This window comes from Carassius gibelio, chromosome B23 (assembly GCF_023724105.1).
Source record: "Carassius gibelio isolate Cgi1373 ecotype wild population from Czech Republic chromosome B23, carGib1.2-hapl.c, whole genome shotgun sequence".
NCBI lineage: Eukaryota > Metazoa > Chordata > Actinopteri > Cypriniformes > Cyprinidae > Carassius > Carassius gibelio.
The window spans coordinates 7,302,636-7,320,147 of record NC_068418.1 but is presented as its reverse complement, the minus strand read 5'-3'; the positions used below and the strand labels follow the sequence as shown (position 1 = coordinate 7,320,147).

Below are 17,512 nucleotides of genomic sequence, written 5' to 3'. Positions count from 1 at the left end.
GTGCTCAAAATGTTTAATTTATTAGATTCTGAAAATTATTAAAAATAAAATAATAATAAAAAAAAAACACTGGTCGGCAACACTTAAAAAAAGTTTATTTTATAAGTCTGGATTACAAAAACTACATTTCCATCATTACTTTTATGTTTAAAAGCCCTGGTACGGACTACGATCAAAGTTCAATTACAATATTACAATTAAAAATGTCTGAAAATTAATAATTATTTCACCATGCACTCCTCACAACAACCATCGTCTGCATGAACCACAAGACAGTATAAACGCATTATACACACACACACACACACACACACACACACACACACACACACACACACACACTGTTTAGATGCATGTCTCATCTTCATTTCTGATTGGCTAGCTCCTTCTCATCCCCAGCTCTTATTGGCCAGCTCTTCTGAGGAGGTGCGGTTAGGTTAAAGTATCTGGGATGCCTTAAATAAAAGCTCCATGTATATTCAACCAAAACACAAGAAACTGAAGAGAGTGCAGAGTTTAGATTAAAAAAAGAGAAAGCAGGATTCAGACCGAGAAAACAGATGGCAGGCCTCGGGAGAATCAAGGGCCTGGTCCTTTTGCTTGGAGTAGTCTCACAGGTAAGCTATGTAATTTCATTTATTCACTTCACATTTCCCTTTATTCATAAATACTTTATCACATGCAGCATATGATGATGTGAATGGAAAGAGAAATGGTACTTCTTTGAATAAAAAAGAAGTAATAAAATAAATGATTCTGGTATGCATTAAAACTTTTAATGCAATAATAGTAATTTTTAATTTAATGCAGTTATGAAAAACACTTGGAATTAAACAATCAATATGTACAAGTTATACTTGTTATAAATGTTTACAGTCTAATAAAAGTTAATTGTTTCATTTACAGGCATCAGGTACTACTCATCGGGATCAAATTCACAGTATCTGTTTAAATTCAAATTCATACTCGTAAATACACTGCTCTCCATTATGATTTGAGTTATTTTATTAAATGAATACCTCAGACAGCTAAGTTTCTTGTCTTTTACAGGCAGCACAATAACTGTCAGTATTTTTTCGGTGACATCAAAAAGCGCGGTGTTGCACTGGAGCCGATATGATGGCGCATTGACCTACAGAGTAACAGCTTCTCTCCGAAACTCTCAAGTCCCTGTGGTCTTTGCCAGCTTTGGACAAAACACCATTATGGGCTCCGTTAATTCCCTGAATCCCAACACTGCATACACTTTTCGTGTTGAAGTCCTGGGCAGCCACATGAACATGCTGACAGATGCTGCTGTGGATGGATCCACTGGTGCGTACTGAAATCACATGGCTTGCTAAAGAGTAGTTATGGGATCTAGGAGGTAACACATCAGTGTGAAAAAAAAAAAAAAAACTTTAAGCGTTTTCAGAATTGAAAGAAATTTCCATGATCTTTCTATGCCTGGAAATGACCATTTTTTAATTTACTCATAATTCCAGGTTTTCCATATACAATCCATGATTTAAGGTTAAGCATCTTATTTGTTGAATTGACCTTGCTTGCAGTTTAATACTTTTGAGTCTGTTAGGCTCCCAGTGTGAACTTATGATGTGTAGAATTAATGTAATTGTAAAAATTCTCATCTTTTGTTCAGCTCCTGATGTGCCCACCATTCTGATGGCCTCCTCTAAAGAAAGCCAGAGAATCACTGTGGAATTCACTTTGGTCTCCGGTGCCACTTCCTACATCCTGCGTGCTGAGACAAATGATGGATCTTTCTTCTCAGAGATCTCTGTACCCGGCTCTCCAGGGACTGTCACCAACCTCCAGCCATACACAGACTACACTCTCACTGTCATGTCCATCAACAGTGCAGGCAGAAGCCAGCCTTCCCTCTCCATGGAGGCTAAGACAGGTATATTCTTCTACTCTCTCTACACCCTCTTTGACCTCAAGGCCAAATAAATGATCCATTCATGAAGGGACAGAGTTGGCTATTCTCTAACCCTCACCCAGTGCTGTAATTTTATCCTTTCACTGAGAAGGATCAGGATAAGCTAGAGGGCTGATCTCATGGGCTTTTTAGCATCATGCATAGCTTGTGTTCACATTTTCAATTAAATAGGTTTCTCACGCGTGTATTCATAAGTAACAATATCTGGGTTTGCTCTGTAGGCAAAATATGAGAAGTTGAACTATGAAAAACAGCCTGTCCTCTTCAAGGGACTGGGCACAGAAAATGTATTCTCTGTCAATGCCATTGTTAAGATAGCACGTTTTCCACCTGAGATGGTCACCAAGGAAAAAATAAAGGAAGGGACCTTAATTCTCAGAATAGGTTCGATGTGGCATCCAATCACAAATATCCACATGATTCAAAACAGAACAATGGCGTGTTTTCTTCAGACCAATTAAGCATTGTGAGAGATGTTGCAGTTATGGGTTTAGTAAAAAGAATCCAGTTCACAAATGAAACTGTGGAAGGGAAGGGACCAGTAAAGACCAGGAGAGGGACAGACAGGACATTTCAGGTGAAGAGCAGGATAGAAACGGACACGACTAGAGAGGGAAGGGAACAGAGTGACTAGAGGTGATGAAAGAGATCAGAATGTACCTAAAGGGAATGGAAAGGAATGGGATAGAACCGAAAAGAATAAGAGAGGAAATGGGCAATGGCAGGGCAAGACAGGAAAGGAAAGGAAACTAAAGAAAATGATGAGGCAGGACATGACATTTAGGAAAGGAAAGAAATATATGAGACAGGACAGGAAGAGACAAGACATTCAGGAAAGGAAAGGAAAGGAAAGGAAACTAAAGAAAATGCTGAGACAGGATATGCCATTTAGGAAAGGAAAGAAATATATGAGACAGGACAGGAAGAGACAAGACATTCAGGAAATGAAAGGAAAGGAAAGGAAAGGAAAGGAAAGGAAACTAAACGAATAGAAACTAAAGGAAAGGATGTGACAGGACATGACATTTAGGAAAGGAAAGGAATATATGAGACAGGACAGGAATAGACAGGACATTCAGGAAAGGAAAGGAAAGCAAAGGAAAGGAAAGGAAAAGAAAGGAAAGGAAAGGAAAGGAAAGGAAAGGAAAGGAAAGGAAAGCAAAGGAAAGGAAAGGAAAGGAAAGGAAAGGAAAGGAAGGGAAAGGAAACAAAAGGAAAGGACGAGAATGGACATGACATTCAGGAAAGCAAACCAAAGCAAAGGAAAGGAAAGGAATGAATGAGAAAGGACATGGATAGACAGTTCATTCAGGAAAGGAAAAGGAAAGGAAAGGAAAGAAGGAAAGGAAAGGAATGGATGAGACAGGACATGGATAGACAGTACATTAAGGAAAGGAAAGGAAAGGAAAGGAAAGGAAAGGAAAGGATGAGACAGGACATGAATAGACAGGACTTTCAGGAAAGGAAAAGGAAAGGAAAGGAAAGAATGAAAGGAAAGGAATGGATGAGACAGGACATGGATAGACAGTACATTAAGGAAAGGAAAAGGAAAGGAAAGGATGAGACAGGACATTAATAGACAGGACTTTCAGGAAAGGAAAAGGAAAGGAAAGGAAACTAAAGAAAATAATGAGACAGGACATGACATTTAGGAAAGGAAAGAAATATATGAGACAGGACAGGAAGAGACAGGACATTCAGGAAAGGAAAGGAAAGGAAAGGAAAGGAAAGGAAACTAAAGGAATAGAAACTAAGGGAAAGGATGTGACAGGACATGACATTTAGGAAAGGAAAGGAATATATGAGACAGGACAGGAATAGACAGGACATTCAGGAAAGGAAAGGAAAGGAAAGGAAAGAAGGAAAGGAAAGGAAAGGAAACAAAAGGAAAGGAAACAAAAGGAAAGGACGAGACAGGACATGACATTCAGGAAAGCAAAGCAAAGGAAAGGAAAGGAAAGGAAAGGAAAGGAAAGGAAAGGAAAGGAAAGGAATGGATGAGACAGGACATGGACAGACAGGACTTTCAGGAAAGGAAAAGGAAAGGGAAAGGAAAGGAATGGATGAGACAGTACATGGATAGACAGTACATTCAGGAAAGGAAAGGAAAGGAAAGGAAAGGAAAGGAAAGGATGAGACAGGACATGAATAGACAGGACTTTCAGGAAAGGAAAAGGAAAGGAAAGGAAAGAAGGAAAGGAAAGGAATGGATGAGACAGGACATGGATAGACAGTACATTCAGGAAAGGAAAAGGAAAGGAAAGGAAAGGAAAGGAAAGGAAAGGAAAGGAAAGAAGGAAAGGAAAGGAAAGGAAAGGAAAGGAAAGGAAAGGAAAGGAAAGGAAAGAAGGAAAGGAAAGGAAAGGAAATAATAGGAAAGGAAACAAAAGGAAAGGACGAGACAGGACATGACATTCAGGAAAGCAAAGCAAAGCAATGGAAAGGAAAGGAATGGATGAGACAGGACATGGACAGACAGGACATTCAGGAAAGGAAAAGGAAAAGGAAAGGAAAGGAAAGGATGAGACAGGACATGAATAGACAGGAAAGCAAAGCAAAGCAATGGAAAGGAAAGGATAGGATGAGACAGGACATGAATAGACAGGACTTTCAGGAAAGGAAAAGGAAAGGAAAGGAAACAAAAGGAAAGGACGAGACAGGACAGGACATTCAGGAAAGCAAAGCAAAGCAATGGAAATGAAAGGAATGGATGAGACAGGACATCAATAGACAGGACTTTCAGGAAAGGAAAGGAAAGGAAATGAATGGAATGGATGAGACAGGACATGGATAGACAGTACATTCAGGAAAGGAAAGGAAAGGATGAGACAGGACATGAATAGACAGGACTTATGAGACAGGACATGACAGCAATAAACAGAACAAGGCAGGAAAGGAAAGGAATAGGTACTGCTCTTGTTGCATTAAGCCATCTGACACCTGTCCCTAATATCCTTTATCAATAAATTAATTTAGGATCAGAATTAGATCACATAGCTCGGTAGTCAAACACTACATTCAATACTTTTGGTTACAATGCAGATGTCCGTTTTTTCTCTCACTATCATCTTTTCTTCCTTTTCTGTTGGACCCCAGTCCTTTCTGCTCCTCAGGTCAACACCAGCTCTCCCAGCAACAGCAGTATTCTGGTGAAGTGGGAGCCAGTGAATCACGCTGTCCTCTACAGTCTCAGCATCATCAAGGATGGCTCGTACAGCAAAATTAGCCTCAACGTCACAGATAATCAGGTTCACTTTTCAGACCTGGAGGCAGGAAGCAAATACTGCATTAAAGGAAATGGCTGGAGTCCTGAGAACATCCCTGGAGATGACTTCACAGTTTGCCAGATCACACGTAAGACAAAAGAGATTGAAAGGCGAGTTTACTGTTGCACTTGATACATACAGTTTCTGTCATACCTGTAAATACTGTAACACTTAAGGTAAAGAAAGGGGTGAGTAAAAGATCAGACAACAAAGCATGCACACCAAGTACAGCATGTTAGGCAGAGTTGTCCAATTCTGCTCCTTGTACTGCAAAACTTGTCATAGAGTTTAGCTTCTGTTTAACACCAGGGGCCAGTTGCATAAACTTAGCCTCTATGGTAAAACATGTCTTAGTAGTTTGACCAACTCGCAGTTTTACACCAAGATGTAATCAGTCTTATATTTTGGATTAAGATTACAATAATCTACGTTTTTATGTAACTGAATTTGAAACATTTTGATCAGTCTTAAAGAACAAAATTAGATGAATAACTTTTTTAATCAAAGTTTAAAAAAAGTTTTTGATCAAAGCCCCTGAACTAAAGTTTCTGATAGAGGACCAAGACCTTGATTACCTGACTCAGTTGTGTTTAATTATCCTTGAAGCTGTGCAAGACCGTGACCTTTCAGGAGCAGGAATGGGCATCCCCTGAGGTTAGGAAATCTCACTGCTAAAACTCTGCGATAGCTGAAACATTAAACGTTGCGTGTGTGTGTGTGTGTCTCCGCAGGTCCTCCCACTCCTCAGTCCATTGAGCTGGTGGTGACAAGCCCCCCTGATGCAGGTATTGTGGTGTCGTGGGACCAAGCCCAGGGTGCAGAGCAGTATGTCGCCATGAGCTTGGCCGGACAGAACTGCTCCTCATCTACTAACTCCTGCATCCTGATTCCTCTGAGCTGTGGAGAGACAAACTCTGTCATAGTGATCGCTATCAACCAGGCTGGAAGCAGTGTGCCCTCATACCTAGTACAAATTATTTCATGTGAGTAAACCTATTCACAGATGCAAGTTTGTCATATCACCGATAACCGGACTTTCTTCCTCAGTTTAATGTAAAATATCAAGGGGGTTTAATTCTTCTTCTGAAGGACCTATTTTTTGTAGATTTGAACTCCAACACAACTGCCTGGAAGTTTGTAATAATTCTAAAGACCTTGATTAGTTTGTTTAATCAGGGCTTGAGCCACTCTGCAGGATAGGGTGCATTTAAAGGTCCCTGAAATGCTTTGAAACACACAGCGTTATTCTATGTGTTGACGTCATTTTAACTGAAACAGGAAGACGGTGGGGAAATATCAAGCAGCCCCGGCCCTTTTTTAAATAGCCAATAGCGTTCGTATATACCACAGCTTGGCCAGACCGTTCAGAGTCGTTGACCTCTGTAAAGCCGCATTTGACAAATCACATTTGTCACATCCATATTGCTATAAAATATAGCATTCTGTGTAGAATTCAAATAGGTCCGATACGTTTTGTGGTCTGCACCAACGCATGCATGTGATCCGCTTCATGCTATCGTACCTCTGGACCGGTGCACAGTGTGTGGGGTGTGGTGGTTAGCGTGACACAGTGCGAAACCAGTCTTCTTCTTCCTCAATGGAAAGCATATTTACACTGTCTGAACCATTCCCTTTCCTCTTTATAGTGCACTACGTGCCATTCACCATACAGAAAATACTAAATCTGTAAACAAGTGACCGATTACAGCCGTGGCTTCAGCATTTGATTAGTCAAAAGATTTGATGAGAAGATGAAGTGCGATGTGATGTCATGAAAATCTGTGATCCATTTTGGTGGAATTGAGAGACTGTAAGTTTTAAATGTTCATATCTCCTAAATGCGGATTTTGTCATTATTTTGGAACACACCAGCTTTTTCATAACCTTAAGGCTAAAATGTTAATACTAAAAGTTAAAAAAAATTACATTTGGACTTTATGGGGACTTTAAGTCCTGCTCGTGGATGGTGAACGTCCTGCAGAGTTCAGCCTGAATTGATGTATGGTTTATTAGGATCAGACAATATTTGGCCGAGATACAACTATTTGAAAATCTAGAATCTGAGGGTGCAAATAATGTAAATACTGAGAAAATCGCCTTTGAATTTGTCCAAATTAATTCTTAACAATGCATATTACTAATCATCAATTGAGTTTTGATATATTTACAGTAGGAAATGTACAAAATATCTTCATGGAACATGATCTTTACTTAATATCCTAATGATTTTTGGCATAATAATTTTCACCCGAACAATGTTTTTTTTTTTTTTTTTTTTTGGCTATTGAAAATTTTTCTTTCTCTTTGGAGTGTTGCAAGCTCTTGGTGCATGAAGATCTGTAAAGTTGCATACTGTAGATCTGTAAATTTGCAAAGTCACAAATCCAAAGAGATATTCTTTATCAAAGTTAAGACTCTGCCACACCCCACTAAAACAGCTCATTTAAACAAGCCCCCATGTCTACGTCACTATGTGGAAATGTTTGCGTAATGCTGCTTAAATGTTCACGCAAAGAAAGGAGATGTGGTTTCATTAACTGCAGTTAGTGTTGAAGCAGTCATGCCATCACTGCCTAATCTGTTGTTTGTCAGTCCCTTGTCCCCCGCAGCCCATCTGGGTGGAGGAACTGGTGCCCGGTAACTGTTCTGTGAAGTGGAGCGCCGTCCCTCATGCAGAGTACTACACCACCTTTATTAAAAGTGATGACGGCGTCGAGGGGATGTGCAACTCGACCGAGCTGTACTGTCTGTTTCACTGCCACTGCGGATACTCGTACATCATGAGTGTGTTTGCACACAATCATGCTGGACACAGTCCCCCGGGACCTCTCCTCAACCACACCACCTGTGAGTGTTAAAGATGCTGTAATATGGCTTTTTGTCCATGTATGTTGAAAATCTGGAATCTGAGTGTGCCAAAACTAAATCTAAATATTGAGAAAATCATCTTTAAAGTTGTCCAAATGAAGTTCTTAGGAATGCATATTACTAAACAAAAATTACGTTTTTGATCAGGAAATTTACAAAGCATCTTCATGGAACATGATCGTTACTTAATATCCTAATGGTTTTGGGAATAAACGAAAAATCTACAATTTTGACCCAAGACAATACAGTGTATTGTCAGCTATTACTACAAATATACCCATGCAACTTATGACTCGTTTTGTGGTCCAGGGTCACATACATTAAATTAAATTTAAAATAAATTTATTAATTGAGCAGATGCTTTTATCCAAAGTGACTTACATTGCATTCAGGATAACAGTTTTTACCTAAAAAGTGTTCCCTGGGAATCAAACCCACAACCTTGCGCTACTATGCTAACGCAATGCTCAACCACTTGAGCCACAGGAACATATATGGCAACATATATACAATATATGGCAATCTAATTTCCAGTGAATTACTTAAAGAAACACACATTAAAAATATAAAGTACTTTTACCAGGTATAAGTATTGCTGACATCATGTTGCACTCACAGGCTTATTTAAAAAAACAAAAATCTACTATTCTAGAATGACCTTCCCCCAGTAGCAATAGCTACATAAAAACCTTATTCATTTCCACCTGCTATCCACAGTGCCCTGCTGTCCAGCACTTACAACGGTTTCCGCAGCTTCTTGGGAGACTCTGATAATGGAGTGGTCTCCTGTGCGTGGTGCGGATCTGTATGAGACCCGTGCTGTGGATGCAAACAAAGTGATTCTGTGTAACGACACAACGCCCAGGTGTGCCCTCTCTGACCTCACTTGCAACAGAAAATACAGTGTAGTCATCATACCTTGCAACGACATGAGCGGCTGCAACCTCACCTGCCGTCCTCAAACACATGAAACAGGTAAATTAAGCACACAAAGTGGAACATACATCCAACCTTTCACAGATATACTTTACACACACTCTCTCTCTCTTTTTCTTTTTTCCTGGAAAGCTCCATGCATGCCTGAGATCACCACTGTGAGCCAGATTAACACATCTAGTTCTAGTGTGCTGGTTAGCTGGATTTCTGATAACACAGCTGCTACCTACACCGTCACTGTGACTGGGTCAGGGGGCGACACACACATCTGTCATTCAAACAGCAATTCCTGTCTGGTGTCCAACCTGCCTTGTGGCTCTGTCTATGAAGTCAGTGCCATCGCATCAACCTCAGCTGGAGAGAGCATGCCCAGTTACACCGCTCCACTGGAAACAGGTTTGGTTCTCAAACAGACATGAAGCCAGTTGGGTCAAAAATAGCAATTCCAAAACCTATAGCTACATTCAAGATGATTGAAACTAGAAAAGGAGAAATGTTACCTTCTGAAAAAATAAACAATGGAAACCATCACAGAATCTGTGATTTTAATAGTTTCACTGGTTAAAATCACTGATCTATATAAAGGAATTGATTTAATTTTAATGGAAACTGTAATGGTCCCTTTGAGTATCAGTATAGACCTAATACTTGAATCAAATTTCAAATGGGATATTTTAACCAGTATTTGTGGAGTATGTGCTGTATGCTTAAGCTCATAGTGGCATTAGCTTAGCAACATGCTAACAGAAAACAACTGAAATAAAATGTGAGGCAAGCCTCTTGTGTACTTCCTGGTCACTTATTCTATTCTATTAAAATGCTGTCTTGTGTTTTGAAACACAACCTACACATTTACAGTATAAGTTTAACAGTTGACTTTATTTGCTTTATTTTTTCAGCACCTTGTTGTCCAGACAATCTCACTGTGAGCCATGTGACCCAGGCCATGACCAACGTGACCTGGATGCCCGCTAACGGCGCCCAGACGTACATCGCCTCTCTGTCTTCACCACGCAGCCATGTGCAGTGTCACACTATGGGAACAGAATGCGTGATGGGATGCATCACCTGTGGCACTAACTACACGGTCTCTCTGGAAGCCATCAGTCGCACCGGACACAAGGCGGAGTGCACCTACCACGGATTCTCTGCCAGTACGTCCTCAGAACTGACCGTGATGCCATTAGTGGTAAAACTAACACAAATACACAGAGTCAGTGTCCAGTGAAAAATATGTCCAAAAATGAATGACTCAAGAGCATAAAATCATACCAAACGTTATAGAAAATAACGTGATTAGTCATCTTTAGCATCATATTGTCAACAGAATTCTGTCATTACACATCATTAAGTTAAGGTGAGCCATTAAGTTCATGTTAAAAAAAGTCAAAATTCTCAAAAGTATATTTGTTTTTTCATTACACATCAATAATATAAAAAATGCACTGCTTCCAAAAATTTATTATGAGTGATTTTTTTTTAAACCTACATTCGTGTGCTATTGGAAATTTCCTACTCCCCTTCCATAATGGAGGTGTTTTGTTCTTGCTCTGTTCTTTTCAGCTGACTACTTCTAGGCCACACAGTTGGGGGAACGCTCCAGTTGCTCACATAACCTCAGTTCCATGAGATAAGGGAACGAGCATTGTGTCTTCATTCACGACTGTATGGGGAAACTCCTGTTTACTCTGGTACTACAGGAGTTTCCCCGTACAGTCTTCAGTGACGACACAACAGGAGTTACCTTATGATAGGGAAATAATGTTCACCAACAGCCAAATAGATATATAGGCATTGTTGTACCGTAGTGAATGCAGCATTTATACAATTTTGCCAGTAATAAATGTCACCTGTAGCATGTAAGTGTGAAGGTTCATCAAATGTTCCCATCTCTCTGAAGGTCAGTGCTGTCCCTCAGGCATCCGTCTCTATAGAGGAAGCAATAACACACTGATTGTGCGCTGGAGGTCCAGCAGTGCCCTCACTAAATACACAGCAGAAGTCACCGGAAGCGGCAGGACTCACACTTGCAGCCCAGATCCCGGCATCTACACATGCACTGTGTCAGAGATCGTGTGCGGTCAGGTCTACACAGTGGTCATCGCCCCACTGAATCCAGATGGAAGCAAGGTCCCGTTCTGTAACAGCAGGCTGTATTCAGGTAATTAAGTTCAGTGCAGAAGCCCTTTTTTTTGTCTTTTCATTGCATTAGATAAAATATCAAACCAAAAGGAAACAAATCATATGAACATTGAACCGGAAGTGTGACAATTCTTTTTGTCTTCCTTTATCAAACTAAAAATGTTTGTGTAAAATGTTTGTTTATCTTTCTTTCAAACAAATGCCACTTGCTTTGCTATTTTATCATATAATGCAGTGACATTCAGATTTTTGTAAGTACAGCACCAGTCCGAATATTTTTGGGCCACTATAGTTCAGAATATCTGTTGTGATTCAACAGTAAATAACTGAAATGACTTGTTTTTTAAAATACATGTTTTTTTTTTTTGTGGTATTTTCTGTCTTTCAGTCACATGTGTGGGCAGCAGTGTTGGATTGGGTAAGACTGAGAACATCTACATTTCAAACTGATTTGAATATAATGTCATTTCAAAAATAAGGCAAACATCCATATAAAGTATCTTAATGCTCTGTTCCTCAAAACTGAGGACATGACATTTTTGGCACTACTTAATTGAAGCCTCTCTTTACCCTCAGTGCTCTATCAAGGAAAAAGATAATGATGGGATGGATGTCCTTCAAACAGTGAGGTACGGTCATTACAAACACGTGTGTTCATTAAAAACAATAGAGCGAGTCCTTCCTCTCTGAGCACAGGACTGCCGGTCCTATTACAGACTAATGCACAGTACATGCACAAGTCCAATATAATACACTTCTCTTTTCAGTGTCACATCAAATCCACAAACCAGGATTCTGTTATAGACTCAAAGGGTAGTTCACACAAAAAAGACACCCCAAAAAAATCTATAATAATTTACTGTATGAGCTTTATTTTTTCGTTATTCCTCACTGGCAACTTTACAAATACTGCAACAATAAATTATATTGTTGCAGTATTGTTTCGGTTAATAGTAAAATAATTGTATTGCAGTGGCACAAATATGATATGACAAGAAAAAAGTGGCAGCATTTAAAAACATTTAAATAAACTTACATTTAATTAGAGAATAAAACAATATATACACTCACCTAAAGGATTATTAGGAACACCTGTTCAATTTCTCATTAATGCAATTATCTAATCATCAATCACATGACAGTTGCTTCAATGCATTTAGGTGTGTGGTCCTGGTCAAGACAATCTCCTGAACTCCAAACTGAATGTCAGAATGGGAAAGAAAGGTGATTTGAGCAATTTTGAGCGTGGCATGGTTGTTGGTGCCAGACGGGCCGGTCTGAGTATTTCACAATCTGCTCAGTTACTGGGATTTTCACGCACAACCATTTCTAGGGTTTACAAAGAATGGTGTGAAAAGGTGAAAACATGCAGTATGTGGCCGTCCTGTGGGCGAAAATGCCTTGTTGATGCTAGAGGACAGAGGAGAATGGTGCAGACTGATTCAAGCTGATAGAAGAGCAACTTTGACTGAAATAACCACTCGTTACAACCAAGGTATACAGCAAAGCATTTGTGAAGCCACAACACGCACAACCTTGAGGTGGATGGGCTACAACAGCAGAAGACCCCACCGGGTACCACTCATCTCCACTACAAATAGGAAAAAGAGGCTACAATTTGCACAAGCTCACCAAAGTTGGACAGTTGAAGACTGGAAAAATGTTGCCTGGTCTATTGAGTCTCGATTTCTGTTGAGACATTCAGATGGTAGAGTCAGAATTTGGCGTAAACATGGATCCATCATGCGTTGTTACCACTGTGCAGGCTGGTGGTGCTGGTGGTGTAATGGTGTGGGGGATGTTTTCTTGGCACACTTTAGGCCCCTTAGTGCCAATTGGGCATCGTTTAAATGTCACGGCCTACCTGAGCATTGTTTCTGACCATGTCCATCCCTTTATGACCACCATGTACCCATCCTCTGATGGCTACTTCCAGCAGGATAATGCACCATGTCACAAAGCACGAATCATTTCAAATTGGTTTCTTGAACATGACAATGAGTTCACTGTACTAAAATAGCCCCACAGTCACCAGATCTCAACCCAATAGAGCATCATTGGGATATGGTGGAACGGGAGCTTCGTGCCCTGGATGTGCATCCCACAAATCTCCATCAACTGCAAGATGCTGTCCTATCAATTTGCGCCAACATTTCTAAAGAATGCTTTCAGCACCTTGTTGAATAAATGCCACGTAGAATTAAGGCAGTTCTGAAGGCGAAAGGGGGCAAACACAGTATTAGTATGGTGTTCCTAATAATCCTTGATGGATGGATGGATAGATCGATGTATGAATGAATGGATAGATTAATGAATGGATTTGAGAATGAATGAATGAATGAATGAATGTGAGATACACGGACGGACGGACGGACGGATGAATGGATGTCTATAATCTATCTATATCTAGAATGAATGAATGTAAGTGGATGATTGATGGATGTGAGAATGAATGATGGGTGGATGGATGGGATGGATGGATGTGAGAATGAATAGAAGTGAGAATGAATGATGGATGGATGGATAGATCCATGGATGAATGGATGGATGGAAGTGAGAATGAATGGATGAATGAAAGAATGTGAGAATGAATGGATGAATGAATGGGTGGGTGTGAGAATCAATGGATGAATGAATGGGTGGGTGTGAGAATGAATGGATGAATGAATGGGTGGGTGTGAGAATCAATGGATCGATAGATGGATGGATGAATGTGAAAATAAATGGATGGATGAATGAATGGATGGGTGTCAGAATGAATAGATGGATAGATGGATGGATGAATGGACAAATTAATTTAAAAAAGAATGGTGATTGTGACTTATCTCACTTTTTTCCCTTAGAAGTGCGGGATGTGAACTTTAAATTAAATTATTGGTAAGAAATCCAAATTATGATGAAAAAAAGTCTGAATTGTGAGATAAAAGGTCACCACTGTCGGGGAAAGTTACTTTTACAAGTAAATGAAGTAATGCATTAAAATATTGCGTTGCTCCCTAAAAAAGTAACTAATTACATTACATTTTATGGAAGGTTATGTGTTATGGTACTTTTGTGTTATACTTTTTTACATCTGTGCTGAGCTTGTTTGTTTGTTTGTAATATATGAAAGTAAATTTATTTCCATATTCATGTCTGCACAGTAGAGGGCACAGCCCCATACTACTGAAACAAGAACAGTATTTTAAATAACTTTGATTTATTGGTTTCTCTTTTACAGCTTCTGATAATATTGGATGACTGGATCCTTCAAAAAAACGCCCCCAAACCAGGAAAGAAAATGAATGCTTTACAACTAAATAATTTTACTGTGTGCACTGGCTTCAGAAGTCAGGCAGTGTACACATTTGAATATAATTACCTGAATAACGTAATTAGTCAGGATTCAACACTGTCCAATCACATATGTATATATATATATATATATATATATATATATATATATATATATATATATATATATATATATATATATATATATATATATAAATTGCTCTAAAGATGTAATGTAATTTATGTCAATCATGTAATATGGTTTAATTAGTTTAATGGGAGAATTTTTCAGAGGAATTTGCAATTTTCTTACAATGTCGTAAACACACAAAAACTTAATTTTCAGGGATCCCTATAATGTTATCTCAGGGATTTTCTCTAAAGACAATTCATGATCTTGTGTGTCCTATTATTTAACTCTCCACTTGAAAAGCAATTGATAGTAACTTTACAAAGTTATTTTGGTGAAGCAGTTATGTTATCAAAGAACATTTAGTTCTTAGCATCCGGACATCTCACGTTGAAAGAAGAAAAAAAAAAGGAATTTGACAGTGGTTACATCTATACATCAGTTTCCAGGAATCATTCAAACAAACAATAATTTCCTAAATTTAATAAAAAAAAAATAAATAAAAAGATTTGTCTGAATGGTAATTGAATTTGAACTCCCCTACAGTGTGCGGTGCCTCTGAGGGAAACCTACCTTAAGTTCATTAACCTTCCCTTGTTTTTTTTTGTCAAATGCATGATTTGTTGGGATACAAATGAACACTTATAGTTTGACAGTAAAATTCATCCCCTGCATTAATAATATGTGTCTGTTTCTGTTTCCATATTTTTAGTTTAAATGAGGTGGGGTGGATTTTCTGTAAAGGCAGTATGAGTATTAAAGTTACAACAGAAAGACTGATAGTTACAGATGTAAACAGACAGGGAATACTAGCTAAATAAATGGCATACAACAATGGCAATATAATTAACTGAGAAGTGGCTAAAATGCTTTGAAAACCAGCCAATACGCTGGACCAGGGAGTGTTAAACCAATATAACTGGATGAGGAATTTATAATGCAAAAATAATATATACATATACTTCTTAGAATCATGGCCATGGATATATTCTTAGCAGCAGTTATATTAGGCTGTTGAGAGAGATGAGTTCGGATCCCTTGGAAGGGACTTTGGGTGATCACTCTCACCTTTGAGGTATTCAGGTGCTCCTCTTGTGGTCACATATGGACACTGCAGAAAGTGCAGTAATCTGTCTACAGAATGTCAAATAAATCAAGATCAATTAATTGAATGTGTTTATAATACTGGAATGAACAGTTATCTTTACTGTTGAGTGTTAACTTTTATGTGTTGGGGCAGGAGGAGTGGTGACACATCTTTTGTGTGGTAAATGCTCCCAATGGAGGTCTGTTAATGGTTCCCACATCTTCAGCATTCACAGACAAAACAGCCTTTTATGTCCTACTCCTTTTAATACAACAAAGTCCTGCTATTATTATACTCACGGACATAACAGGAAATGTGTTGGGAATGATGGGAGTCTTTCGTTGTTTATGTGATTTGTAAAAAATCAACTGGACCAATCATTGTAAAAAAAAAAAAAACGATTAAAAGTTATTGAGCGCAACTTACAGTGTCCTGTGTTGATGAAAATGGTTTTGAGGGCCATCCAATCAGTTCTGCACTATTTAGACTCATCTACTTCTGTTTTCAGTGAATTGAGTCTATTTGCTTTATTTTCTACAGGACTTTCTGTACATCAGGCTGCATTTCGGTCATATTGGACCACCCAGTCATCAAATAGAGCAACAAATATGTTCCTAATTCTCTGGGAAACTCAGTGCATGATTCTATATGAATCTCTTATGCGGCAACGAGTATCCATAAACATGCTAACTTTTTCACGTTTCTTAGTTGACACCAGTGTCAATCAATCATGTTTCTCAAATGTAACAGAACATGGACCATTTGAGTAGCTAATCGACATTTAGTCTTGTAAATAGAAAGCTCAATGTTGACGCTTTAAGTTTCTTATTAATTCAATCCCTTTGACATGTTGGTGCCCTAAGTAAAAAAAGCAAGAAAAAAGGTAACATACTACAGAGCAGAGGTATTCAGCATCACATCTACAGTGTCCTCTTAGCATGAGATGCCTTTCATCGTCATGCAGTGTTTTGTCTGTGGTATTCAGTTCCTTTTTGAACAGAAATGGCATTTTTATGGGTAAAATGACAGAAGTATAAGACAACCAAACTGTTAATATCATGATACAGATTGAGAGTTGTGTAATTCAAGACACTTTTCTCAAACTGCACTGCTTCAAGCTCCAAAATCATAAAAAAAAAAGTTCTGTATGACTTATTAGCTGTTATCCTCATGGAGGTCAAAAATGACTGGTATTGCTATCCTTGTGGGGATATTTGGTCCCAATAATGTAGGGATTACCAGTACAGCACACACAAAAGACCCTCATTGTAAATGGTGATGGATGTTTGAAATCCTGTAGTGTTTACTGTTGTCGTTTGTCATTGCCTCAGCCCCTGTACAGTCTCATTTGACATTATCGCATTTGTAAATCAGTTTCACCCCTTCTTGAAAGTAGTTGGAAATCCCACACAGTCAGAAAGATTATTGCCTATTAGTTTCAAATGGGCCCCATAAAGTCCTGTTCCAACTATGGATCCAGAACACCAGAGAAGAGGTGATACCAACCCCTCAGAGGACCTCAGATGATGCCTACCCTGAAACAACACACAGAACTAACACATTTTGCTGTACGTTTGATGCCATCATATAATAATTGCTGTTAATAGTGTTCATCATCTGGTTGATTATGTCTTTAATTGACTTTTCCGTACATTTCTGCCATATGCACATAAACTGACAGTCACTACTCATAAGCTACTACTAAATATTGTAAAAACTTAATGTTCAGTAAGGTTGCTTTCCAATGATTTGTATTGTAAAAAGCAATTACAAATAAACTTGAATTGAACTGGATTGAACTATACATGATCTTTCTCTCTGCACCTCGTAGATTACAGTTACACTACTGATAACAGTCCTGTTAGCATGTA

The 17,512-nt window shown here is 38.8% G+C and overlaps 1 protein-coding gene across 1 annotated transcript; it reads left to right on the top strand.

Annotated features, from left to right (window-relative positions):
- The first annotated feature begins 560 nt into the window (after positions 1-560).
- LOC128011647 (fibronectin type III domain-containing protein 7) lies at positions 561-14,540 on the top strand. The gene is made up of 14 exons (XM_052594293.1): positions 561-617; positions 907-913; positions 1,051-1,314; positions 1,640-1,900; positions 5,036-5,293; positions 5,937-6,188; positions 7,798-8,052; positions 8,791-9,048; positions 9,142-9,405; positions 9,909-10,163; positions 10,910-11,170; positions 11,540-11,569; positions 11,728-11,780; positions 14,372-14,540. The coding sequence occupies exons 1-13, from the start codon at positions 561-563 to the stop codon at positions 11,748-11,750; spliced, it is 2,445 nt and encodes an 814-aa protein (XP_052450253.1). The 3' UTR covers positions 11,751-11,780; positions 14,372-14,540.
- Positions 14,541-17,512: the final 2,972 nt, after the last annotated feature.

Bases quoted from the DNA above. Each gene is read 5' to 3' on its own strand.
- LOC128011647 (XM_052594293.1), top strand. From the start codon at position 561: ATGGCAGGCCTCGGGAGAATCAAGGGCCTGGTCCTTTTGCTTGGAGTA. The intron at 9,049-9,141 runs GTAAATTAAGCA...TTTCCTGGAAAG, and splicing joins TCCTCAAACACATGAAACAG to CTCCATGCATGCCTGAGATC. The intron at 10,164-10,909 runs GTACGTCCTCAG...ATCTCTCTGAAG, and splicing joins CTACCACGGATTCTCTGCCA to GTCAGTGCTGTCCCTCAGGC.